The 26,635-nt window shown below is 32.6% G+C and overlaps 2 protein-coding genes across 4 annotated transcripts in view; one reads left to right on the forward strand and one right to left on the reverse strand.

Moving 5' to 3' along the window:
- Positions 1-212: 212 nt before the first annotated feature.
- LOC108358797 (serine protease snake-like) lies at positions 213-6,213 on the forward strand. 2 transcript variants are annotated; one of them, XM_017610289.1, is made up of 8 exons: positions 213-360; positions 435-653; positions 756-838; positions 1,339-1,448; positions 2,135-2,287; positions 3,487-3,584; positions 4,859-5,019; positions 5,874-6,213. In XM_017610289.1, the coding sequence occupies exons 1-8, from the start codon at positions 294-296 to the stop codon at positions 6,045-6,047; spliced, it is 1,065 nt and encodes a 354-aa protein (XP_017465778.1). In that variant the 5' UTR covers positions 213-293; the 3' UTR covers positions 6,048-6,213. The 2 variants fall into 2 exon arrangements, with proteins under 2 accessions (XP_017465778.1, XP_017465779.1); XM_017610290.1 differs by having other exon boundaries at positions 456-653.
- A 5,928-nt stretch (positions 6,214-12,141) lies between these two features.
- lqf (epsin homolog lqf) overlaps positions 12,142-26,635 on the reverse strand; it is a 31,339-nt gene continuing 16,845 nt past the window's right edge. Inside the window, exons 2-11 of one of the 2 annotated variants that reach the window (XM_017610283.1) lie at positions 22,163-22,336; positions 18,708-18,796; positions 17,969-18,627; positions 17,736-17,898; positions 17,185-17,673; positions 16,997-17,099; positions 16,686-16,933; positions 15,895-15,993; positions 14,438-15,436; positions 12,142-13,176 (exon numbers count right to left, since the gene is read on the reverse strand). In XM_017610283.1, coding sequence (XP_017465772.1) covers positions 13,111-13,176; positions 14,438-15,436; positions 15,895-15,993; positions 16,686-16,933; positions 16,997-17,099; positions 17,185-17,673; positions 17,736-17,898; positions 17,969-18,627; positions 18,708-18,796; position 22,163 — 2,916 coding nt within the window. In that variant the 5' untranslated portion in view covers positions 22,164-22,336 and the 3' untranslated portion in view covers positions 12,142-13,110. Of the gene's footprint in view, positions 13,177-14,437; positions 15,437-15,894; positions 15,994-16,685; positions 16,934-16,996; positions 17,100-17,184; positions 17,674-17,735; positions 17,899-17,968; positions 18,628-18,707; positions 18,797-22,162; positions 22,337-25,906; positions 25,930-26,635 lie in introns of those variants that run through there. The other variant, XM_017610282.1, reaches the window with a different exon arrangement.

A 26,635-nucleotide genomic window follows, 5' to 3' on the forward strand; every position in this document is an offset into this window, starting at 1 on the left:
GAAGTCAGCACCGCCCACTCCATACATAAAAATCCACATCCACAAAGGTGTCCTGAGAAACCCCAAACGTAGTGCTATCGAATCCAGAAACTTACCATTCTAGATCTTTAAGCTCAAATAAAATTTGCATACATTCTTATCAGTGTCACACAACAACAGGTACATAGGAGCTGATTGACTAGCAGGAGTTGCTACATTCGCCTTGCGTAGGAAATTAGGAAATCAGAACGAGTTTGAACATCCTTGCCAACGGTTGGAAGCTGCTTGCCATTCCGGTAGAAAACGCCAACGAGATGAAAAAGGCATTTTATTCTCGCACTAAGCTTATCAGCTTAGTCGGCGTTCAATTTCTGCTGTTGGGTAAATATGGAATTTATTTTATAATTTCCATTTAATTTAAACTTTAAGACTAATTTTATTTTCACTTTATTTAGCAACATACCTGTCCCGTGAAGTCTTCGGTTGCCACGAGAATCAGCTATGTTTAACGCCGCGAAACCGGATTGGTACCTATTTAACACGAGCCACTTATCTTACACTGTCCGAGAAATATCAAAACTTATGTTTGGGTATATGTAATTACAACAAAACGACACAGCTTATATGCTGCGCCACGCAGGATGTTCCGGCAGACAAAAGATTATCGCAAGTTCGTAAGTGACAAATCAAGAATGTACTACTATATTTTTTAAATGCAAATATTCTATTGGAATTTTTACGAAATAATGAAATCTTAATTTACATATTTTCATTAGAATGTGAATATGACCACCGCGATTTGGGCTTCATATTCATAGTACATGGCACCGTAGCGAGAGCAAATGAATTTCCCTTTATGGTTAGTGGAGATCTCTATTTATGTGCATACATATATTTCTGTATTTCTAGTTGCACTTAATTGTATGCACATTAGGGTGGAGCGGAAACAAAAAAATTTCCTTTCCAAATTCTATTAGCGAGGGATGCAAAAACTTGTTTAGAAAAATTCTAGGTATGCAGTTTAGAAGCTCTAAGTGTTAAGAATTACCCTTGATTAAAAAAAAAAATTATTTTATTTTATTTTTTTGAAGATGTTGCTGAATTTCTCCAGAGCGTAGCGAAAGTTATTAAAATGGTTAACGTGGTTCAAAGTTATCCATTAACATACGTAAAAAAATATTTCTAGGAATTGATAACCTCCTCTTCTTTTAGAAGTCGTTTGAAAAGTGGAGGCCGAAAGTATTAACCAATTTCAAAAAAAATTATTGGTATTAGAATTTTGAAACGCAAAATTGTTGGTTTCCGCTCCGTCCTAATGTACATACAAATGTATGTACGCAACTACATTTTCTTTTGTAGGCGGCTATAGGTTGGCGCACATTTGACAATGCAATATCATATCAATGTGGTGGCACCTTAATCAGCAACAGATATTTGCTAACAGCTGCACATTGCCTCTATCATTCAAGGTAGGTATGTATGTATTTACATTAAGGTGGTAAAAAAAAATTTAAATTAATTTTAGGATTTTTCTAAATGGTAAAAAAGAATACCCATATTTTTTTGTTAAAAAAAAGTATATTTAGAACTGTCTCAAAGCCCATGAAGTTTCTATGTATTTTATATGGCGAAAAAACACTTTTTCGTAGAAATGCAATAGAATTCCTGAAAATCAATATTTTTCGATCGCAAAACTCTGTTTCTCTTCAGGAGACTTCCAGTAATAATAGCCAATTATTTATTTTACTATTTTTTAATACTAACAATTTTTTATGGTTCCCCTCCATTGCAGTTTTGAGGTTTTGGGGGACCTACAAAAAATAGCTTTTATAAATAGAAAACTGGATGTTGTCATTGGAAGTCTCCTTAAGAGAAACCGAGTTTTCCGATCGAAAAAATATTCAGTTTCAAGAATTCTATACCATCTCTACGAAATTTTTTTTCTCCCTATATAAAATACTTAAACAGAAAAACGGGTATTCTTTTTTTCTATTTAGAAAAATCCTAGGGGTGAGAGCTCAACATTTTAAACTTTTTTCCCCTCGCATGTATATTTGGACCACCCTAATATACATACTTATGAACATTTGTGTGCATATAACAAAATTAAATTTGGTACTTTTTTCTATATTTACTCGTGTCTCATACATTTCAGCGAACCACCCGTTATGGTTCGTCCTGGTGGTTTTGATTTGGACGATGCTGGAGCAAAGGATATTGCAATCGATCAAATCTATGTACATCCTGGCTATGAATTTCCAGGAATATACAATGATATTGCAATTATAAGTTTAAAGGAAGGATATTTGTAAGTATGCTAGACTTTCAAACTAATGAAAGGTCTTTTTTATTTTTATTTTTTTTTTATTCGACAATGAATAAATGTTAAATTTGGATTTTTTATTTATTATTTTCTCGATCAATATAATCGTTATTTTGAATTTTTATTTTTTTCGATCATTTTTAACTGTTATAATGAAGACTGCGCTTTTATGACTGATTTAAACCGTTTATGATGTAAAAAAAAGTCTGAAAATAACGCTTATAATATGATCAAAAAATAACGATAAAAAATTTATCGAAAGATCAAAAATCACAAATAACGATTATTCTTGATCGAAAAAAATAAAAATAAAAAAATAACGGTTTAATGGTGTACTAATGTTTACGCTTACCGTTCAGAAAATGAACAGTCATGAGAATTGACTTTAATTTGGTAAAAATTGCGTAAAGATTCGATGCTTCGCTAGTTTTAAGAAAACATTTTGCTTCAACTTTCCAAATAACTTACACATATAAGCGAAACAATTTAATATTAAAATTATTATTTTTTTTTAATGCTGTGCCACCTATCGAATATCTTGCATATTGCATTGTCTTGGGGTCCGGAGGTAAGTTTGAAGGCTCTAACTCTTCGGGAAGTTAGTTAAAAATTGATTGCAAGATTTTACCCAAATATACAGAAATACATAGCAAGTTAGATAAAAGCTCGTAAAAATGCGTAAATGTCCGATAGGTATGGCTCTTATCTACCCATCGAAGCTAAGTGCAGAGCACTATCGAATTATTTTCTGTCCAGTTTCTGGGTCTTTGGAAAACCGTATTAATAATTCGTAATTTAGACCGTTAAAACCCTCTTTTTCTTACGACGGACACTCTAACACAGTTTCCAAATTCTCCTTGGTTTTTTTGTTTTTGGTTTTGTTTTTTGATTGTGTCTGTGTGATTGTGTGATTGTATCCTATTCACCAAATTATGCAATAACGCGTTATCTTTTCCCCTTTGGCTTTTATTTATATTTTTCTAAAGCCTTCCGTATCAGCGGACGTATATTTTCCCCCTCTAGAAGAAGCTAAATCACAAGGTCTGACCGTTTCATGCATAAACGGAGCAAACATCGAGCCTATTCCTTCAAAACATTTAAAACAAGTGCTCCTAGAACGCCTCCTTTATCCTAATTTTTAATAATCAAGTACTTAAAGTAGACTATTATTTACTCTATTACAGTGCAGAAAGTCAGGGAAATACTGGTCCAGCCTGTGTCTGGGCTCAACCGTTGTATGCTGCAAATGTTACAGCTATTGGTTATGGGAACACACAATTTGGTGAGTTAAAAAAAAATAATAAAAAGCGTAACTAAAAGCATATTCATAAAAATTCATTTTGATGTTGTCTTATAAATGAATAAAATGGGTGTATTCGAGCTGCAATAAATCCGGCAGTGTTACTTTTTACACACCCGACACTACAATTCCCAGATCTGGTTAAAGAATTCCCTCGGAAGCCATAAAGGCCCATTATAATATCGATAAGAGAATTTCCTGAGACTTGTCCCTGCTTGATTTTAAACCATTTCGACTATCTGGGGGATTCTAGTCGATTCTCTAATGAAGTTTTCCCTAAACTGTTCTGGAAAAAAAGAATCACTCAAAAACTGAGACGCTTTTTCCGCAGTTGGGGGCAATTGCATTAGAGCTGCTGTATGGATTATATATCTTCCTCATCTCTACAGCTTCCACCACAGAAATCGTTATGCGGTTCTCCTAACCGCCAATGGCCAATGGTCCAATGTCCCGTTAGTATTCCGACCAGAAATAATGATTTCTGTAGAATCGCTAATCATGATTGCTGCCTCGCATAATACGAGGAATAAATACTAAAAGTTCAAAGAAAATTTAATTAAAAAAGATAAAAAAATTAACTAAAAAATAAGTAAAGGCTTGTTTTCACTAATGTCAAATTCAATGTGTTGTCAAATGGGATTAAAAAGCGGTATATCGATTGAATTCTATCAGAATATTACATAGTGAGAACCAGCCTTAAGCTTCTAAAACTTAAATGAAATTTAAAAAAAAATCTTTGTAAAACAAAAAAGTCATTAAATTGAAAAAGTTGTATTAGAAACAGTTAAATTAAACAGTGGGAAAAATCAAATGAGCTCCTAAAAATTAAATGAAACTATATATTCTTTTGAAAACAAAAAAAAATACGAAAATTAAAGGAAATTTAAACTATAAAGAGAAAAATAAATAAAATACCTTTCTAAAAATTAAATTCAATTAAAAAATGTTTCTTAAATAAAATTAAAGCTTCAAACTAAAAAAAAAAAAAAAAAAAAATTTAAAAATTTGAAACTAGAATTAGAAAAACTAATTTTAATTATAAAAGAAAATCAGTTTTCTAAGGCATTTTTACCAAATTCTGAGATAGGGTGTTTTTCAATCAAATTTTGAGGTAAGGCGTTATTGAAAAATTTTCTGTGATAGGGCGTATTCGAACTGGCTGCCGAGATAAGTCGATATTCCTTCCACTCAACCATCGATATACAAATGTATGTATTCATATATTATTAGTACTTATCTATTTAAAAAAATTTTAGCTGGATTATCTTCGCCCAAATTATTGAAAGCCAACCTTACAATACTGTCAAATCAACAATGCGCGCAATACTATGAAGAAGATACGGATTCTCTAAATCATGGAATTATATACTCGCAAATTTGTGCAAATGATGAGATAAAATTACGTGATACTTGTCAGGTGATGAAAATTTTATTTAAAAAATGCTTTTCTCATATAAAATGTGAATTTATTAGTTGATTATTTCTATGCGCTCTTATAAAAGGGGAGCCTAAGAGGGAATTTGAGAATTTACTCAAGCACGGCATCGAGTTCCCACACCCTCCCCCTCCAATTTTAGACGGTTCCGTAGTCCCACCCACACCATGCGAACCGGCAGATTAACATACAGTCAGTGCCAAATGTAAGTGTACACCATGTTCTAAAATAATATTAACACTTATTTTCAAGAAAACATTTTTTCATTAATTATTTATGAAAATATAGATTATTCCATAACAACAACCATATAAATCAAAGCTTCACACTTTGTATAAAGTTCACAAAAATTCAAAAAATTTTAATCAAAATTTCAAAATTTGTATTCAGAATTTCTAGAAAATTTTCGAGTATGCAGTTTTGTAGCCCGTTCAATTTTAGTAAAACAAAGTGCCAGTTTCAAGTCGCTAAAAATTGCCGTTAATTTTTTAGATTTTTTTTTTTTTTTGAATTTTGATTTATATGGTGTATGTTATAGAATAATCTATATTTTCATAAATAATGAATGAAAATTTTTTTCTTGAAAATAAGTGTTAATATTATATTAGAACATGGGGTACACTTACATTTGGCACTGTCTGTACATACATACCTCCGTCTTCAAAAATACGTGGGATTTTATCGCTATCTATCAATAACTGAAGCGCTTGAGTATTTCTATATATGCAACTGTGTTTTTTTTAAGCCTCTATATCCTTCCCCACCTTTAATTCTTAGGCTTGTAGGCTCCCCTAATAAATATTACACTAAACGCATATTTTTTTATCACTCTACAGGGTGACTCCGGCGGGCCCATTATAATGTATCGCAATCTAGGTAAGGGCTACTATGAAGCACCGTATATAGTTGGCATAACATCTTTCGGAATTGGCTGTGGCACTGGCACACCAGGAATCTACACACGCGTCGCCAGCTACATAGACTGGATTGAGAAAATTGTGTTCTATTAATTAATGTTGTGCAAGAGGCCAACAAAATGTACTAAATACTTTATGCTAATGCCAACAAATTTTAAGGAACTATATTATACCAATAAAAAGCGAAAGCAAAAATAAAATCAAAACAAAATATGTGGTCATAAGCAATAATCGCCTAAGTCGAAAAACCTGAATTCGAAAAAAAACGCTTTAAAGATTTGGATTGTAATGTTAACCTTATGGGGAAATCAAAATATTTTCATCTATAACTTTTTAAATAGCCTAGCTAACGAGATGGGAGTTTCACATGCACATAGAATAGTAGTTGCAGATAACGATAGCATATATAACTCAAATCTTTCTTAAGTCTACTTAGGCGATTGTTGCTTATGACCACCGAAATTTTGCTCATAAATATGCAACTTCTTTTTTTCTACTTTTGCAATTGCCAGATACTGTGATTTACGCTCTAAAAAAGGTTCGATCACTTTCTTGAAATTTCCGCATAGGCGACCACGACACGTTTAGCCCAACTGTGCTGTGATGTCACCAAAATGCAGCGCTAGAGGCTACAACAACGCATATCAGCGCAGTGCCGAATAATGTGAGCATCAAAGGTCAAATGTTATACAATCTAGCGACGCTCGCCAGCACCATCTGCACAACTTTGTATATCATTACGGTGACCATATTTATGGAAGCCGAATACGGAACAAAAAATAATTTTGCAAATTTTTTTCACAAAAACTTACAAGCCTTCTTCAATGATCCTAGATGTATTAGCCTTGAAACAGAATCCTTGAAGCAACAACATAAATTTGTAGGAAATTATTCCCGAGATTTTTACCCCGCAAAATTTGTTAAAAACAAATCTTTAAATTGGAGTATAATAAAGAGTGCAATTTTGAAGTCGCTAAGACTTACCCTTAATTTTTTAAATTTTCTTCGTTGACGATGTTGCGCTTCTCGTTCATACTTTTTGGCGTCCCGTATAAAATAAATAAATTGCCAGTACAATGGGTCAAAAAAGAGGGCTGTCCCGTATAATACAGGGCGGATGGTCACCGTATATATCACCCACACGCCTTAGAGATGCGCATGCCTATGATGAGGCAGCAGCAGCATAATTTTTGCCCTGGGTGCTAATCACAGTTGAATTATTAAAATTGCCATCGAAGTGGTGAATCGGATGCTACCCTAAACATGGTTTGGTGCGCCGTTGACTGCATTGCTTGTAGGAGGAGCATTACAGTCGACTATGACGTCGTCGTATCACCGCCTGCCTGTGTGCCTGCCTCTGTTTGGGACACGAGTCACTTTTGATAAGGTGCACCCTGGCGCCGCCATAGTTAAGCGTACGCAAGCAAACACTTTCGCTGTTGTTGCGGCTATCATTCGGCAACGAATTAACATAATCGTGATATCGTGTATGAGCACGCCGCAACTATAAAGTTAAATAAAGTAATGCATATCTTCTACATATGTATGTATGTAGTGAGTGTTGAAAGGGAAAAAAGCACATACGCGCATACTTACATACATATGTACATCCATGGAGATAGCAGGAGCTCTGGAGCATGGAAAATAACTGGCGCACCCCTCAGTCGCCTACCACAATGTGCCAACTTCTTTGTGTGTACACTCGCCGTTATGGTTGAATGAACAAATAAATAGCAAATTTCCTTTGTCGCCTTAGGGCTCACTGAACCAAGGAGCATGCGCATACGCTTGCATACATACTTACATACATACGTGCATACATATCTCATACATATGCATGATGTTTTCTTTACCTAAATTCAATCGCTGCCAAATTTTCATGCTTAAAATTACTGCATATGTTGTATGTTGAATGTTGAATAGCGATTTTCCATGTCTGTTTTTCGCTTTTTATTCCTTTTGTTAAGTACTTGAGTGTAGGTTCTGCTTTGGACCTGCACTATGAGGCTCTCATTTGCATCTAGTGTTTGCTTTGTTGATACTTTCCTAAAACAAAAATAGAATACCACACCGGACATTCAGGAGCCGTTTTGCGCTTTTTCCAGCTGTAAGATTAGAACTCCAGAGAGAGAGTGAACTTCATGAGATTGTGGCTTTCGGCGCTCAAAAAGTAATATGAAAGACTGAAAAGCGCTGAATGTCTGACAAGCTTGTTGTGGAGTTGTACTCTATCAAGACAGTTCTGGCAACTATCTTGAAAGCTCATTTCTGTATTTCGAAAGACCAATTTAAAGATCTGCTAACGCGGGGGTTGCCGTTATTCTATTTTCTTTAAGGAAAAACTTTTCTAATAATTAAATTAATTTATTTATATATATAATGCATATAATTTTTTTTTCTTTTTAAAACAAAAACTGAAATTGAAAGAAAATTGAATTGAAAAAAATATGAAATAAACAAAATTAAAAACTTGGGGAAAATAATTAAAGATTTTAAAATTAAACTAAATTATAAAATACGTTTCTATTTCAAATATTAAAGATTTCAAAATGTAAAGAAAATAAAATTAAAAAGAAAAAAATGCAATTAAAAAATAAAATAATATCTAAAATTTAAATGCAATTAAAAAATACATATTTTTTTCTTTTTAAAACACTAAACTCTAAAAATTAAAAGAAAATTAAATTTAAAAGGAAAAAACTTAATAAAGACATATGTATATGTTTTTAAAACAATAAATATGAAAATTAGAAGCAAATTATATTAAAAAAGAAAAAAAATATCTTAAAAATAAAGTTTTTAAAAATTAAATGGTATTAAAAAAAAATATTTTTCTAAAAAAATTCAAAATTTAAAGAAAAAAAATTTATTATAAATATGATAAATCAAAAAAAAATATAAATAAAGTAAGTTCCTAAAATTTAAGTTAAGTTAAAATAATATGTATTTTTCTTTTTAAAACAACAAAATCCCCAAATTTAAATAAAATTAAACTAAAAAGAAGAAATGTTAAACTAAACAATAGATAAACCAAATAAGTTCCTAAAAATTTAATTCAATTAAAATAATTAATTTTTCATTTTAAAACAATAAAGTCTAAATATAAAAGGAAAATGAAAGAAAAAAAGAAAAAATTTGATGAAAAATATACTTAAAATAAGTTAAAAATGAAAATAAAGTTGTTTTCCTTCTAAAAGAGAAGATAAAATCTATGAATTAAATTTTAAGAAAAAAGAATTAAGTTCCTAAAAATTAAATGAAATCAAATTTTTTGTTTTTCTTAAAATAACCAAATCTAAAAATTATATAAAAAAATAAGCTTCTTAAAATTAAATGAAATTTAAACAAAATATTTTCTTAACAATAAAATCTAATAAATAAAAGAACATCAAATTAAAAAACAAAAACAAATAAAAATTACATAAAATAAGTTCCTAAAACTTAAAATAAAAAGAAAATTAAATTAGAAAAGAAATTGAATGCCGCTGCTCCAGGATTCGACCTCGGATTTCACGCTAATGCAGCTCACTCGGCCATTGGGACTGTTGGAGCAGCGCGAGCAAAATGATATGCATACATCTACATTTGAAACATGCTCAAGTGATTCCTGCCAAAAGAACTTTTCACCATGAAAGCTGGCAAGGCATTTTTTTTTTGTAAGACTTTCATGCCAGAATAAACAAAATCTTTCAACCTATCTTGCCTACTGTCTTTCAATGGTCTTATAAAAGACTCGTAACTGTATTAGCCAGAATTGCCCTGTAACAGTGGAGTTGTACTCTAAATGTCTTTTCAGACATTCAGCTGCTTTCAGGTTTTCAGCGCTCTATTCAGCTATAAGTTTTACATTACGGCTTGAACGCGGTAAGCAACAATGCCTGCCAATTTTCTTGTGGATTACTACTCTTACAGTGGTACTTTCATCCTTCTTCCTTTCCCTTGATGTTACCAGTTCAAAATGCGTTCATTAGATTTTTACAAAATTTTTTTGTTTTTGTATATATTTTCTTGTTCTAAATAAATAAGAAATTATATTTAGATATTGTTTATCATTTATAATTTTTGTATTGCCACTAAGCTTAAGAGTGTGTAGGTTTTCATTTGCCAGCCAACTTTTGGTTATTTTGTAAACTCAAAATGTAGAAAACCAGATTATACTCAAAGAAGCGCTGTTTCATTTTTTAGTTGATTTATTTTTTTTGGCGATGTTAATTAAAGAAAATCAATCGTGTCAAAAAGGCACATGCATGTAAATACATAATAGAACTATTGCTGAATCCATTATGTTCCGATTTTCGTAAAGCGAACAACAAAAGAAATGTTCAATTTGTCACGAATATATAGATCGATAGAATTCTTTGATCTGGAGAGCTAGTCGAAAACTTGGAACTCTCGACGAATTTTCAAGTTATCTCAACTCCAACGCCCCGTAGCGGATTTCTATAACATGAACAATGAATCTGCCAAATTAGAACCAGAGCCACCTACAAATGCTGTGTTTGTTTCATCCCAGAAAACCTTGAAAATCTACTACGAACTTCTTTTCATCTCAACTTTGACTCAAATTAGAAAAAAAAAATCCGCAGTCTTACTTTTAGTAACTTATTGACATTCAAACAGACCGGAAAAATAGACTCAAAGAAGCTAAATTACTTGGATTGGATAATCTTACGTACACGCTAGGCGTATAAGGTTATATATGATTACTTCAAACTTAGTACTCTCATCTAAATTTCGTATTTAAAAAATTACCAGCGCTTCTTGAGTCTGTATTGCATCAAATTTGCTCCAAAACTCCAATGGGTGAATCGAATCAAAATGATGGAAAAGGTGTTTAAGAGAATCTCTCCCCCAATGAAATTGTGGAGCGTGGAACTTTTATACACAAATAATTTTGTGCTACAATTTTTGAAAAAAATATATTGCTAGCTTAGATTGAAAAGTTGCTAAGTCCACTTTTTATGAAAACTCGTATTTTGATACAGGAGGCTAGAGAAATTAAAAATGCATCGTTTCGAAAAGGGTTAAGACCCTTATTTTATGTTTTCTGGTTTATATTCATGGAAAGGAAGATTTGCTAAGTCCAAAAAAAGCTTCGAAAATTCGATAAGACGAAAATAGTACGAAATCTTTTAATCCCTCTGATTCGTATGAAGTTGTGAATTGTTTTAAACAGGTGAAATGTTGTATTTAAAGTTTTGCGAAATACTTAAAGAAAATGGCTATTAGGAAGTTTTTTCCTCTCCTGTAAAATTTTTAAATTGGGACTTAGCAACTTTTCACTTTAAGCTAGCGATATGTATTCCTAAAATGATAAATATGTAAGTAGTAACCTAAAATGGTAACAAATTCTTTTAAATTGTAAAATTAAACAAAAAAATTTTAAACATGAGTACATTATAAAGCATTGAGTAGCAATGAAAATCTAAAATAGTGTAGTATTACAAACATTAGGGTGGTCTTCAAAATATCAAAATCTAAATTTTGTATGGAACACTCCTTTATTTTGTTCAACTACAAAAAAAAACCAAGAAAATTTCGACATTTTAAAATAATTTTTAGGAGTCGCTACCAGGATTTTTTACATATTTTGTTAACATAGGAAATAATAACACGTAATTTTTACAAAAAAAAAACGAATTCAATGCTCATATAAAAATTCAGCAGTACCGTTAGTTTCATGATCCAATGATCGTATTTAAATCAAATAAGTATGGGAGGTACTACCACCTTTCCAATAAAAAGCGAATTATCGAAAACGGTTCACGTGGTCCAAAGTTACTGGATAGCTAAAACAAATATATATTTTCCGACGAATCGATAACATCGTTTAAAAAAGTTTTTTAAGTCGTTTAAAAAAGCGTTCGGAGCTCAAAAAGTCCATACTAATTCTACCATTTTAGCGAAACATTTATTAATATGGTAGCGACCCATACAAGTTGTTTTAAAATTTTGAAATCTTCGTAGAACTTCTTTTTTTGTACATAGAACGCAATAAGGGGATATCCCGCACAAAATTTTGCTTTTCATATTTTTAGGGATCACCCTAACAAGCATACCTAATCACATACCTGCCACCAATAGCAAAGCATGCGCCTTTCAAATAATCAAATAATAATAGGTAATAATATACTTTTTGTTAGGCTTTTTTTCTTTTTCTTTAATGATTTTAAAATTTTTTTTTTATTTTATAATTTAGCCTGTATCTATGCTGTTCGTTTTTTTGGTTTAGTATTGTATACATCAGATTTTTTTTTTATTTAGTTAGCTGTCGTTGATTGACCGCGCACAATCCCGTATATTAACAAACATAATTTCTCTCTGCTCAGCAAATTGCAACATATAGCATTGTACATACGATAGAGTTTAGTGTGATAATTTCATTTAGTATATATATAAAAATAATTTGCATTATATATGTATGTGTATGCATGTACCATTTAAAAATTACAATTACAAAAAAATTAAATTTTACAACGATAAAATATTTAAACAATTACTATTTCTATTACTATAATAGCTATTGCATTTAAAAATAAAGTAGCATTGTGTATACAATTTTATCATTTTACAACATTTCGTTCAGCTTAGATTTTTTTATTATTTTCATTTGTGTATAGTGTCTGTTTGCGTCCGAGTGTGTGAATGTTATATTTTTTTTTTTCTTTTGAAGTTTGAATTGATCTGCTGCTTTTACAATGCTCCGGTGAGAGAGCGCGATGTGCTTTGTTGGCAACCATGGCTGCAAATGTTGTCGTGGATCGGATAAGAGTAGCTGTAGCTTTTTCCAACATTTAGCTACTTTCAACAGTTTTGGATTTTTTAAGCTCACCCTTCGCCAATAAGCTGCCATTACAGCTGCATTAGTTTTATTTTGCTCTGTTGCCACACACACACACACCAAACTACGCTCTCTCACCAGCACGTTGCTCTCAATCTAACCCACTCTCTTTCTATCTAGCTCTCAATTGCAACGGCTTTTCAAATATTTATTACAATTATAATACTTATATTAATTTTATACTCTTTCTCATAATTTTTGTATGCGTAAATGTGTATATATAAAAAAAAGAACTCTTTAATCCACTAACTGAGTAGCGCTCATTGTTTTAAAACCCGCCCAATAAAAATTTCCGCATTTAAAAAAAAATTTAGTTTACGATAAGAATGGATTCGACGACGATGCGGCTTCCGGATTTACCCAAGGCATATTATTGTTATTCTGTAAGAGACAAGGAAAAATATTAAATAGATTAATAAAAGTACGAGACAAAAGGAAATTTCTAGTAAAACAAGTTTCAAAAACGTTTAAAAGTATTATAAAATAAACGGATAAAATAATATTGCAAAAGGTAAAGAAAAAACTAAATACATATATGTTTATTTATATACATACATGCATACATGCTAAAAATAGTAACGGTATAATTAGATTAGTAAGGTGTAACAACGCTCATGCGCTTTGAACAGCGCAGATTCTACGCTAACACGATATTTTTACATTCAATTTTTTTTTTTTTTTTGTATCTACACAACTACCGCAAATTCTATTTATTTGCAACAATTAGTAACATGCGGTTATAGTTTTTAAGCATTTATTAAGTTTACCCATTTTTTTATTTAAGCGTCCAAGCCTCCATTGTTGGCTACAAGATATAAAATTTTTATAAATTAGGCAGGAAGAAATGCATATGGATGTTGAGCAAGATTTTTTAAGGCAGTATGTAAATTTAAGGGTGTAAAAGTATTGCGGAGGGGTGGTAGCGCATAAATGCAATTTATTATAGTAGATGTAACAATTCCTAGAATCTCCAATATAAAGAAAAAAACTCGACTATAGTATTCGTTAGAAGAGACTTTCTAGCTTTATTGAAAAGTATCGATATATTCCTTGATACTAGGGTGTACATAGGTATATGTAGGTATGTACATCGATATCTACCACGATAATCACAAATTATGTATATATGTATGTATTCAGGTGCGAAGGGCGATAAAAAATTTGATGTAAAAAGGATTGTTGTTGTCGTATCGGTTACTTCCTACATCAGATAATCTTTCGAATATCCGAATATAGAAAAATTCCCAGCCCTGCCTTACAAAAGTACTGACTAACATGTAGTCAAACTAACAGATTTTAGTGGTTTATTTCTAGATCTAGCATAATTTCCAACCCCTAGCCCGCTTTGCTCTCCACTACAAGCTCATTTGTTAACATAAAACAAGGAAACAAAACTAAAATACACAAGACATAACAACAAAAACATATATCAAATATATAAGCTCAAAACATAATAATAGTAAAAAAAATAAAGATTCAAAACAACGATGTCAAACAATTTCGTACTGTAGCAATAAACTCAATAAAACAATACTGGCACTTCTCAATTTTCCAACACGCATTAAATCAACGCTAGCAACTTCAACAACTTTGCATTAATTTGTAACTTAAGCATCCTCGGCATATTTCAACAGACACTCACTTCCAGCATACAGTTGCCCAACGTTGACGACGCTGTTGACGTTGAAAATAATATTGCATTGTTGTTAATGTGATTGCTGTTGCCGTTGAGGTTGAGGTTAAGATTTTGAGTCAATGAGGGTGTTGCCTCGTAAAAACCATAATTAAATAAAGAGCCACCGGCACCGCCATTGCCAAGGCCAAAATCGAAACCATTGGTAGTACCAGCAAGGCTGCTCGTACCGACATTGCCAGCACTATAGCTAAAAGGAATCGAGGTAGTCGGCGGCAACGACACCGGTACTGGAGCTATTTTAATACCGGGCGTATCAGCTAAAGCAGCCGTTAAGGCATCACTGTAGCTTGTGGTCAACGGTGCCACCTTTGGGTATGTACTGCCATCTGAATTAATCGAATAGTTTGGTACAGTATTGTTGCTGTTATTGTTGAAGGCATCATTAAGAGGATCATAATCTTGATTTATCGTGGTGGTGGTGAAATCGGCAAAGGTTTCAAATTTACTATTGGCTGGTGCGAATGGTGGCTGGAAGGCCAAAGTGTTAGTAGCCGTGGTGGCGGTGGTGCTCTTGTTGGTGGTGTTTTTAAATGTGCTATTCGTGCTGGCCACTTGCTGGCCGAGTGTCGTATTTGACGCACAATCATAGAGTTCTGTCTGTTCACTGTCGCTGGCAATTTGCATGTTGCGTATATTATCAACACTTTGACTGTGAACTTGCACTTGCGTTTGGAATTGATGTGGTCCATCGTTTTGGTGATTATGCTTGCTGTTATTGTTGTTGTTGTATATAAAGAAATCATTTGAAGCAGCGCCGAAGGTGGTATTGAAGACGTCATAATCACTTTTTGAATATTGCAAAGATTGCTTGTTGCCGCTGCTGTTGTTGTTATTATTGTAGCTATTGTTGATATGCTTGCTATTATTATTGTCGTTAAACTCGTTGATGCTTAGAAAACTTGCGAACTCGTCACGATCATATTCAGTAAAGAAGTTTCTGGAGGGCTTAGTTTTGAAAGAAAGGAGTAAATGCGGTTGTTGTTTTTTTTTGTTTTTGTTTGTATTCATGCGTAAGCGAGTTTTTCATAAATGCACGAATAAAATAATAGTATAGAGAGAAAAAGAGTTTCAAAGTTTTAGATAATTAAATGAAAATTAAATATGTATGTAAATAAATTGTTGAAGAATAAAGTAATTCCATAAAAAAATACCAAATGAGGCAAAATCACAAAAAGCAAAATGCACAGAGCTTATTTGCGATTGCAAAATTTTAATCCGTTCCCTTGACAACATACTTTTAGGTCTCTTACGATACCTAGCAATGCATTCTTAAATCTTAGTGGTCCATGCACCAGCGAGTTGATTCATATCAGATAGTTGAAAATGCTTTTTTGTTTTTTTTTTTTTTACCGATTATTCTTTTTTTTTAATATTGCTTAGCTTGTGATGTGCGCTTAACGTACCTGTGACACATTAGTGGAATTGTTAACTGGCGCCCAAGGATCTTGATTCATAGTCATGGCGAAAGGCTGCTGTTGTTTTAGTTGATTAATGGACGGTACCTGCAAATAATTTTTGATTATGACACATATTTTTTAATACTTATAAAACTAATAAATGATGTAGAAAAAGTGAATGTGAACGCACTTAGGGTCTATGATGCTGCTATAAGGTTTTAACTTGAAGTCTAGTAACCTAAGTTAAACAGAGCTGCAGACCATTCAAAAAATTGGTATGATTTTGTTCACTGTTTCGAAAAAGAATTAAATTCGGTTTGGTTCAAATTGTTCGATTGACGGATAAGTCTTTCGGATGCGATACCTGCATTTTCCCAGCGGGAATGAAGCGAATCACGAAATTTCAACATGGCAAATCCTACAGAGAACCATTAAATGGCACCGCAATCAAAAAACTCCAAATCGACACAAAAATGTTGTCCGTATGACGAGAGCACTACTCCCCCCAAAGACTTATATGTATGACTCTTTAACGTTTTTATTTTGAGTGCATACTATTCAAAACATTAATACCAGCCAGTAAATCCATAATGTTCTTTAATAATTAATAATTTAGCCAGTGTTAATAATGAATGCCTATATAAAACTTTGCGAAAAACAATTGTACTTTGTTTTAATAACTTTGGACAGCAGCACATCGAAGTTTTCCTTCCGGCTGTCTGCGTATTAGCTAAGCACATTTTCCTTTGCGCCTCTCAGCTTTTTAACAAAAACAGGATCAAACTAATAATACTCACCGCAGGCTGTTGTTGCTGGAATAAATTTGTTTTTGGTGGTATAACAGTATCGCTAAATGGATTGTAGGCGGCATTGCCTACTTGTGGTTGTGTTTGCACGGGCTTTATAAGATTATCCAAGTTAACTAATGACGAATTTTCACCTAAGAATGACTGTGGTGTTTTCAGTTGTTTTTTCGTATTCGTTGAGGCTGTATTGAGCGATGAATTCGTTGCTGATAGAGGATCCATTTCATCGAGTAGTGATGCTGTGATAAACAAACAAAAAACTATATATATATTTATTTTTTCAAAATTTCAATGACATTTACCATTATTATTGTTAGAAGCACTTGTCATACTATTAGTTAATAAATCTCCAGTCTTATTGCGATTGGTTATTATATCGAATTCATCCAAATCAGGTGATGGTTTCTAGAAAACAAAAATGGATGATTCGAAGTAAAAACGAAGCACTAATGTGAAAGCGTTTGTCATCACATGAATATGTGAGTAGTACCTTTGCCGCACTCGTTTCACCAGTTTTCCATGGATCATCATTGCTCGCTGCACCCACCTTAGGTGCCCACGGATCGGCTGTTGGTGCTGCCGCTAACGGCGCAATGGTCACTGGTTTCACATTTTCTGCCAACCACGCATCCACCGGTTCAACTTTTTCCACACCAGCTGCTGCACCTCCACCCAGAGCGCCACTTTTAGACAGCCAAGGATCGACGCCACCAATCGCACCGGGCCCAATAGAGTTGCCATTCAATATGGCAGCGCCACCAGCAGCACCACCGCCATTGCTTTGCAGCCAACCCTCAGTCGATGAACCAGATGCTACGGACGGCGATTGTGTGCGTGTTAGACCCCAGGCTTCGCCACCGTTGCTACCAATTCCACCAACTGCGCCTAGTGGTGCTGAAGCGGTGGCAGTACGCATAGACGCTGCCGGTTGCCAAGGATCAATTTGTGGCGATGAAGTGCCCGACCAAGGATCCGATAACTGCAAAATTTGTTTAACAGTTAGCAACATATGTACATCTATGTTTCATGTATGTCAATCACCTGGCTTGCAGCGCGTGCCGGCGTGCCCCATGGATCGCCATTGCCGCCTGTAGCGCCTAGCGGTGGACTTGAAATGCTTGTGGCGCCCAAAGAAATGTCCAGCAAATCTAATAAATGTGATTGTGGCTCTTCCTTTTTAGCCGTAGGCTTAACCGTTTGACCTCTAAAATTTCAGATGGTTATTGAATGAAAAGCAAACGAAAAATTTTTAATTTTCCACTTTTGTTACGCACTTGAAATCCTGTTCGCTTTGGCTAAGCGCAAGTTGTAAACGCACATCATCACTGCGTCGCTTCGCCTCCTCCTGTTCGGCTTCTTCGCGAGACATGGCCATAGCTAGCTGCAACTGCAGCTCTTCTTCGCCAGCTGTTTGCGGACGCACCAGCTCCAATTCTGACACAGGTTTCGTCGGTTCCTCCTGCCAACCAGGTGGCATATCACGATGTGTCGGCCCATCTATATAGCCGTCACTGCCAAAACCACTGGGATGTTGCGCGAAGCGTTCTTTCGCCTTCAACGCTTTCACGCGTTCGTTCTTTAAGCGTTCGTCGTCTTTCAGCAAATTTACCAACTGTTTGGCTTTTTCGCGTACATGCGTACCTTGGTCTTTACCCTCTTCGAAGTAGACAAATTCACGGAGTGTTTGTATGGCAAAAATATTCTCTTTGCACTGCTGCGCCACCTTTTCTGTGCCGGTTTTTATCAAGTATTCCAGCAGAATTAGTGCCTTGTAAACATGTCGCCAATTCTTGCCATGATCATTTAGCCGCTTCCAAATCATTTGCATAATCTCCGAGAAGGCAACCACATTGTACGTAAGATCAGCGATTTCTGCCATTATCGTGGCCGATGGCCCCCAAGGGTCATTGGACGTGGCCTCGCGTACTTTAACCTGAGAGGGAGAGAAAAGATGCGAGGTACATATGGTAAGAATAAGGTGTATATGTTTGTAGCATATTTCGCCAAACCTACCTGCGCATCCGAGTAATTGTGTGCGAGGTTTTTAATGTTGCGACGCAAACCAGCGACATTTACTTGCATGTCTTCCTTTTGTTTTCGCACTTTGGAAAAGATAGAAAGAAATATTTAGTGGTTTTAAATAAAGAGCTAGAAATTGCAACATTTAAATGATTAATTAGTTTGTTAGCTAGTTTCATAAAACATGCAGTGTTAAGTTTGGCTTTGAAAGAATCCCAAAAAATTTCAAAACACAAACAGGGATGGAAAGCGATAGTGGAAAACTGAGACTGTCCAAATATTGCGAAAACCAACATCGCAATAAATATTTGCAAATAGTTGGTATGATATGCGCCTAACTGTATGCAACAGCGTGATTTTCACGAATTCGAATTGTAATCGAGTTGGCATAATAGCTGCCTCGCATTGCATCCCTGCATCGATAATGGATATAATATGATATGCATTTGTTAATAAGAACTTCAAAAATGTATGTATATATGTATGGGAAGATTTGCAAGGGAAGCTTTATGGCGTATTATTAACATAACAGTTAAAATATAGAAAATTTAGTGGATTATGTGGATTAGAAAAAATAAGTAAAAAATTTCAATGAAGCAAAAAAATTTGATCAATATTTTCAGTAAAACTAAAAATAAACGGCGCTTGAAAGAATGCAGAATGGAGTACCGCGCTTGGTGTCAAGTTTAAAAAAAAAAAGTTGCAATTTTTTCTCTCCGTAAACAAATCGAATACTAACTAAAGTGAACAAAAAAAATTGTTTATAAACAAAAACTAAACGATAACGAAAACATTCAAAAGAAAATCACAAAATGAAAGCGACCAAAGGTTTTTGCGAGTGAATGCAATAACAATGTAGGTAGTAATTTTTATGTGTGCGTATGCATATGCAGTCAATTATTAAAAATTATTAATATTTAATAGAATGCAAATTGAGTTTATAGTAATAGTTATAGTAATACCTCAAACCAAGGACTTGATATAGAGTAAGTAAAATTTCGCAAAACTTTCTAGTCGAAATTGCAAAGGTGCCTATGTGCTTCATGATTTTGATATGGATTCGAGTCAGTAAAGATAAAGTTAAACAAAATTTTCGACCACTTTCAAAATGTCCACGTAATTTCAATGTTTGAGTATTAAACATAGTGACACGATTTTGAAATAATAATGGATTGTTTCGAAAAAAATTTTAAATGCGCTATCAGTTCAAAAATCTTGAGCGATTTGGAAAATTAGTAGTAAATACTAAAATTAAGGGTGACTTCGAAAATGCAGGACAATTTCAGAAAATTCGGAGTAACTTTGAAAGTTTAGAAAGATTTCGAAAATTCGGAGCAATTAAAAAATCTGTAATTTCGGAAATAAAAAGTTATTGCGAAAAATGGGAGTGGCTTCGGAAATTTCGGGAATTTCAATATTTTCAAAATAAACTAACCAATTTCAAAAATTAACTTCGGTAATTCTAAAAAAAATTTGAACATTCGGTGTAGTTAACAGAGCAATTACGAAAAAAAGTAATTATTTGGAAAAATGTATTTAATCTGAAAAAATGGGAGTATTTTTAAAGATCGGTGAATTCGGAGTTTTATCGAAAATTCAGAGTAATTTCGAAACGAAGGAGCAATTCCGGTAATTTAGAAAACACGGAGTAATTAATAAAATTTGGAGTAATTTAGAAGTTTCGGAGTGCTTTAGAAATTTTGGAGTAATTTGGAAATTTCAGAGTAATTTAGAGTTTCCAGAGTATTTTAGAAATTCGGAGTAATTTAGAAAATCCGGAGTAACTTAAAAAATTCGAATTAATTTAAGAAGCGCAGACTAATCTAGAAAATTCGGATTAATTTAGAAAATGCGGAGTAATTTAGAAAATGCGGAGTAATATAGAAAATGCGGAGTAATTTTGAAAAATCCGTCTAATTTCAAATTCTTGCAAATCAAATTCAGAAAAAATTTTAACAGGTACGCCTTGAAAATTAAAGGTAATTCCGATGTGTTTGGATGTTGCAGAGAAATCATAAATTTTCGAAATAGTTTCGGAACAAGTAGGAAAATTATCGGAAAGTTCTTAAATTACTGCTAATTTTACCAAATGATTTTGGAGTACTCCAACTAAAACTTTATACGAACTTTAAGCTTTAGAAATTATTTCGGAAGGATGCAGTGTAAAACAATGTTGTTGTAGGCCAAATAATCGAATGTTTGTAGTAACTTTGATATTGCAGAGAATTCTCGATCCTTTATCGGAACTATTTTAGATCTAATCGGAGTAAATAAGGGGAAAATTATGAGCGTAAAAGTATTCAAGCAATTGTGCAGTTTCTGTGTAATTCCAGGAGAAATTTTCTTTGTAGTTTCGGAATAGTTAAGAGTAAGGAATTTTGTGAATGGTAACATTTTGCATTTTATAAATAGTTAGTGTAATTCGGCGGAATTATTTGGATTGGAGTACTTAAAATTTTGAGCAACTGTAATTTTTAAAAATTATTTCGGAATGATTCGGAGTAAACAAAATTGGTGAAAGCACAATAGATATTGTAATTGACGACATCGGTAGTGGGTATTAAGAATGGATGATGAATTGCTTTGCAGCTTTCAACTGGGGAGCTTTCAGAAATGTTCAAGAGATTGTGCTTCTGCTTTATAAAAAAAAAAAAATACAACATAAATCAGCAAATTTTTCAGAATTTCCCGGTTAAAGGCAGATTCATTCCTCTACCATGAACGAGAAATTATGCAGCTGAAGGAGAAATGGGAAGACCAAAATAAAGGAATGATGGGCGAAAAAAGAATCATTGAGTCTTCTATATGTATGTATTCTGAAACTATATAGGCAAGCAAATGACCTTTGAGTAATCAATAACTTTTTGTACAATATAATTAAATTTAACTATTACGTATTTATAAGTAAGCAATTAAGTTTGTTAAACTCAACTAAAATCTATTTTTTTTTTTTTTTTGTGTTTTTCTTAATGCTTCTGCACATCATGAAGCATTATTATGAATTACTTAATAGAAAATGAAATGTGTACACAAAACATTTATAAATGAAACGTCGATAAAACCAATAGAACCAAAAAATAGAAAAAAATGGAATAGACAAATATTTGAAGTTCGATTAAGCTGGCGATTTACATACATACATATGCGCATGGAGAAAATGCGTAACGACATATGTATGTATTTGGACTATGATACATGTTCTAAATAAATGTAATAAAAATGTGTAGGTGTATGGTATTTTTATGCGCTGAGTACAAATGTATAGATATGCGTTGAGGTGATAAATTGCATGGCTGGTGGCTTGTGGTGGGTGGCTTGGGATTACATATTTATATTTAGTAAAATTTCATATTTAATGATTACAAACATATGACATAGTAAGTATGTGGGTTTATATTGATATGCAATTTGATAGTAAGTAATTGACAAAAATTGTATGTAGGACTTACTTTTGATTGTTTTCGCTATGTACTTTTTCTTAAACTTTCAATGCTTTTGCGATTTTTTATTCTTATTTTTATTTTTGTAAAATGCTAGTTTATTTTGTTGCAATTGTTCTTTTGGTTTTTTGTTTTTGTTTTTGCTTTTGTTGAGTTGCAGATTTTATAGTGCTCCAAAGCAAGCTATGAGATACAAGATACAAGATAACACAATCAAATAAAAAAAGAATACATATTTGTGTAACAACATTGTTTAACCAAGAAAAATAAACAACAAACAAAAACGGAAGAAATACTGGTACCGAGGAAGTGGTATTGGCAGTGGTAGAGACAAAGACATAAAGCGCGTACATAAGAGTGGAAAAAAATAGAGCAAAATTACAATAAGAGGACATACAATAGACAAAGAGAATTTGCTAATATACTTCTAATGAAAGATAGATACTACGTACAGATAAACTATTTAATTTATTTTTACTTTTTTTTTATTTGTGCAAAGAAATAGAAAAGTGATATAAAGAATACAAAGCGTGAATGTAATTTATCTCATATCTGTGTATGTATGTATGTGTATTTCAAGATTGATTGACCTTTACTTAGTTCCGTTTTTTTTTTAAGAACGATAAGAATTCTGAAGGGTATAAACACAAAAGTGGAAGTTCACCCAGAAAGTGGTATCACAATCCTCATGTTGACATTCATACATACTATTTATGTATGTATTCATTTATTTTTTTCCATTTTAGTGAAGTACAATTCTACTATATACTAGCAAATACCCGGCGTGCTTCACTGCGCTTTAAAAGTATTCCCTCCCAAAACTTGTATGGCTTCATTTATAAAAAATTGTATAAGTTTGAGGAGCTTTACGAAGTGAGATTTTCAAACAAATTTTCGTTTTATGAATCATATTTAATTCATTCTTTTATTTTTTGAATAAACTATAACTCGACTCTACATATCGTGCACTTTCTTTAAAGGTGTATTAATTCAGTATTTACCTTATCTTGACACTTTAACTGAATAAAATTTTAAATAGATGGCAACCCGGTACAAAAATATTTTCAGCAGCAAGCTTTTTTAAACTTTTTTAGTTTGATACCCGTATTATAATATTTTAATTATTTTATCAATTTAATAATTGAATAAAATTTTTTTAAACAGGTGGCAACCCTCCTCAAAAATATTTTTGGCAGTAAACTCTCCTAAACCTCTTTAGTGTGGTACCCATATTGCAATATTTAATTTATCTTATCAATTAAATCAAATTGGGGTTTTCAAACAGGTGGCAACTTTCCACAAAAAATATTTTCGACTCTAAATTTTTTTCTTTTGACAGCCATATTGCAATATTTACTTTATTTTATAAATTTACTTAAACTGTAATTTTAAAACAGGTGGCAACCCTTCAATTAGACAGACAAAATAAGCTTCTTATAATTAAATTAACTAAAAAAAATATATCTTTCTTTTCATAACAATAAAATCAAAAAATTAAATTAAAAACAGAAATCAAATAAGTTTCTAAAAAGCATAGGAAATTACAAAAAAATATTTTTTTTTACAATAAAATATAAAAATTAAAATGAACTAAATTAACAAAAAAAAAACATAAAAATAAAAAAAAATAAAAACAATTATAAAAATAAAAAATAATAAAAAATTAAGATAAAATAAATTCCAAAAAATTATACGAAATTAAAAAAATGTGTTCCTTTTTACAATATCTAAAAATGAAAAGCAAATTAAATAATAAATTAAATTAAAACCAGAACAAATAAGCTTCTAAAAATTAGATTAATATTTTTTTTTATTACAATCAAATTGAAAAATTAAATTAAAAACAGAAACAAATTTCTAAAAATCATAGGAAATTAAAAAAATATATTCTTTTTTCTCTTTTTAAAACAATAAAATCCAAAAATTAAAAGAAAATTAAATCAAAAAAACAAAGTCGAATTAAAAGAACCGCTTCGCTAGACTCGAACTCGGATCTCTCGAATGACATGCCAGTACTTTGCTCACTCGGCCATTGCGACTGTGCGAGCTAAATGATATACAAGTGCTTTCTGTAAAAAGAGCTTTTCACCATGAAAGTTTTCAAGGGAGCTTCTTTTTGTAAGACTTTCATGTCAGAATAACCAAAAGCTTTCAAATTGTCTTGCCTACTGTTTTACAATAATCTTACAAAGGATCAGAATTGCCCTGATAGTCATGATAACATCCACGATAACGGGGCATTGACCTATTGATGAACATGCTGCCAAAATGTGCCTTTCGTACAACACACGGCGCTGTAGCTCTCTGCGAGTGTCAAGCGTTGGTACGCAGAAAACATGTTACAAAATCTTATGAAGATCTTTAAATGCTTGATTAGTAACCTAAATAGATTCATCTACAAATCCAAGTGGTTTTAGGAAACTGACGAATCATGAAAACATAATATCAGGCATGCCAGAGAATGCGTATCAAAATGGTGCCCTCAGCGCTAATTGGGTCCTGGGACAGTGCTCAGGTGACGCTTCTAACTACCAATCAACCACCACTGCCCTTCCGCCAAGCTACGCCATTTTAATGAAGCAAGTTACATGAACTCGTTTATATACTGGTAATCTTCAAATAGCTTGTGGCTGGTTGCAAGATTTGGCAGTTTTACACATTTTATTCTGGTCAATTTAAGTCTTCATTGGCCAATTTGTTAATTTTAATTTATTGCACTTTAAAATTAATATTTTATTGGCAGGTCAGTGTGCTTGTAAGGAAACTTGTACTAGACGAGTGCTTAAAGTTTTCGGAACGAATAGACGCGGAAACTGTTTAGTAATGTCTGACAAAATAGTGGCAGCCCTTTTTTAACCATCTGCACAGTTAAGCCGTCTATGCGACGAGCACTTTTTTTAGATGACCTCCACTATAGTTTATTCTATAGATTATTTAACCTTTCATTCGCATTTTGTATTGAGAAAAAAATCTAGAAATTTAACATATTTTCATCTTATGTTTCTCTTGAAATTTACTTATAAAACTCCGATTGAAATGATCATCAGAAAATTCGTATTCGAACTTACATAGATCCCTCGTTACCACCAGCCGAGAAGGATGGATTTTATTTTATTCAAATAGTTAAACACAATTAGGGGATTCCCTCAAACGCTAATAATAGAAAAGTTTTCGAGGCTGTTTTCGGGAGTTTTCGAGGCAAGCGAAAAGCGACTATCATAAAATTTTTGACAGTACGGTGCAATGTACCGGTCAAATATTATCGTTTTAAAAAGCTATATGGGCTATAAAACTGCATACCCAAAAATATTCGGATTAAAAAGTTTGAAATTTTGATGAAAATTTTTTGAATTTTCCTAAAATTTGCATAAAGTACTTTATATAAAAATAAAAAGCAAAAATTTAACTTTATAAACTTTGTAAATATTAAAAAAAAATCAACACGCGGTCATTTGTTTGAGTCACTGTAATTTTAAAATATTTCCAGCTTAGGCTTTTATAACTTTTGAACTAAGCTTGCATGCTATAGTCTGGTTAAAATTTTGAACGCAACTGAACGCAAGTTTATACACGTTTTCGAGAGATTTTACGTATTTTTGAACTTTGTTTTACAACTTTTATAGCAGTGCAGTACAGATGCAAATGCATCTGTTTTCCCCAAAACCAGTACATTGCACAAGTAGTAAGTACTGATTTAACATCCAAAACGCCGAATTAAAAACAGTTAAACACACTTCAAAGGTAATTAATTACCTGCTAACAAAATAACAGTTGTTTTATTATTATTCTTTTTTTTTTTTGTAACTAAAGTTCTTCAATCTTCAGCAATTTGTATAAATTTTATTAGCAAACCACAAAAATTGAAAACTGCGGTCTTGCTGAAAAACCAAAATATTGCAATACCTTCCCATCAAGTTCACGCGAAAACTGAGGTCACGCAACACCTTTGATGGCCTGGCAGCTAATTTGCCAGCGGCAGCGCGAAAGTATGGAAAACAGAAAAAATTATGAATATGAAAAAAAAATATTGCAAAAAAAACGGCACACACACTTACAAAACTAAAAGGGATAAGTACAGCGAAAACACAGGTAAAATGGAAAAAGAGTCGAGTGAGTATGTATTATTAAGTGGTTCTCTAAATACAATTAGATACAAACGAGTACGGAAAATATGCAAACAAACAGAAGTAGAATGGGAGGTACGCGCACACACACAGGCCTATAAAACGAGTATCAACACATATTGCACAGAGAAAAGAATATTCATACACACAATTACATATATGTATGTGTAATATCCCAGTGGGAAAATGAGGTATGCTTCCACTTGGAAGTCAAATGGAAACATTCCTTATCACTTTTCGCGAAAACTCCCGAGAACGTTTTAAAATTTACACTCCTTTCTTCTTGTTTTTAACAGAAGGCGTGAGTGAGGAATGTTCGATATGATATCGATTATTACGAAGATCGATATTTCATGGT

The sequence above is a fragment of the Rhagoletis zephyria genome, unplaced genomic scaffold (assembly GCF_001687245.7).
Source record: "Rhagoletis zephyria isolate East Lansing unplaced genomic scaffold, Rhagoletis_zephyria_1.1 Rzeph_scaffold_00296, whole genome shotgun sequence".
Taxonomy (NCBI): domain Eukaryota; kingdom Metazoa; phylum Arthropoda; class Insecta; order Diptera; family Tephritidae; genus Rhagoletis; species Rhagoletis zephyria.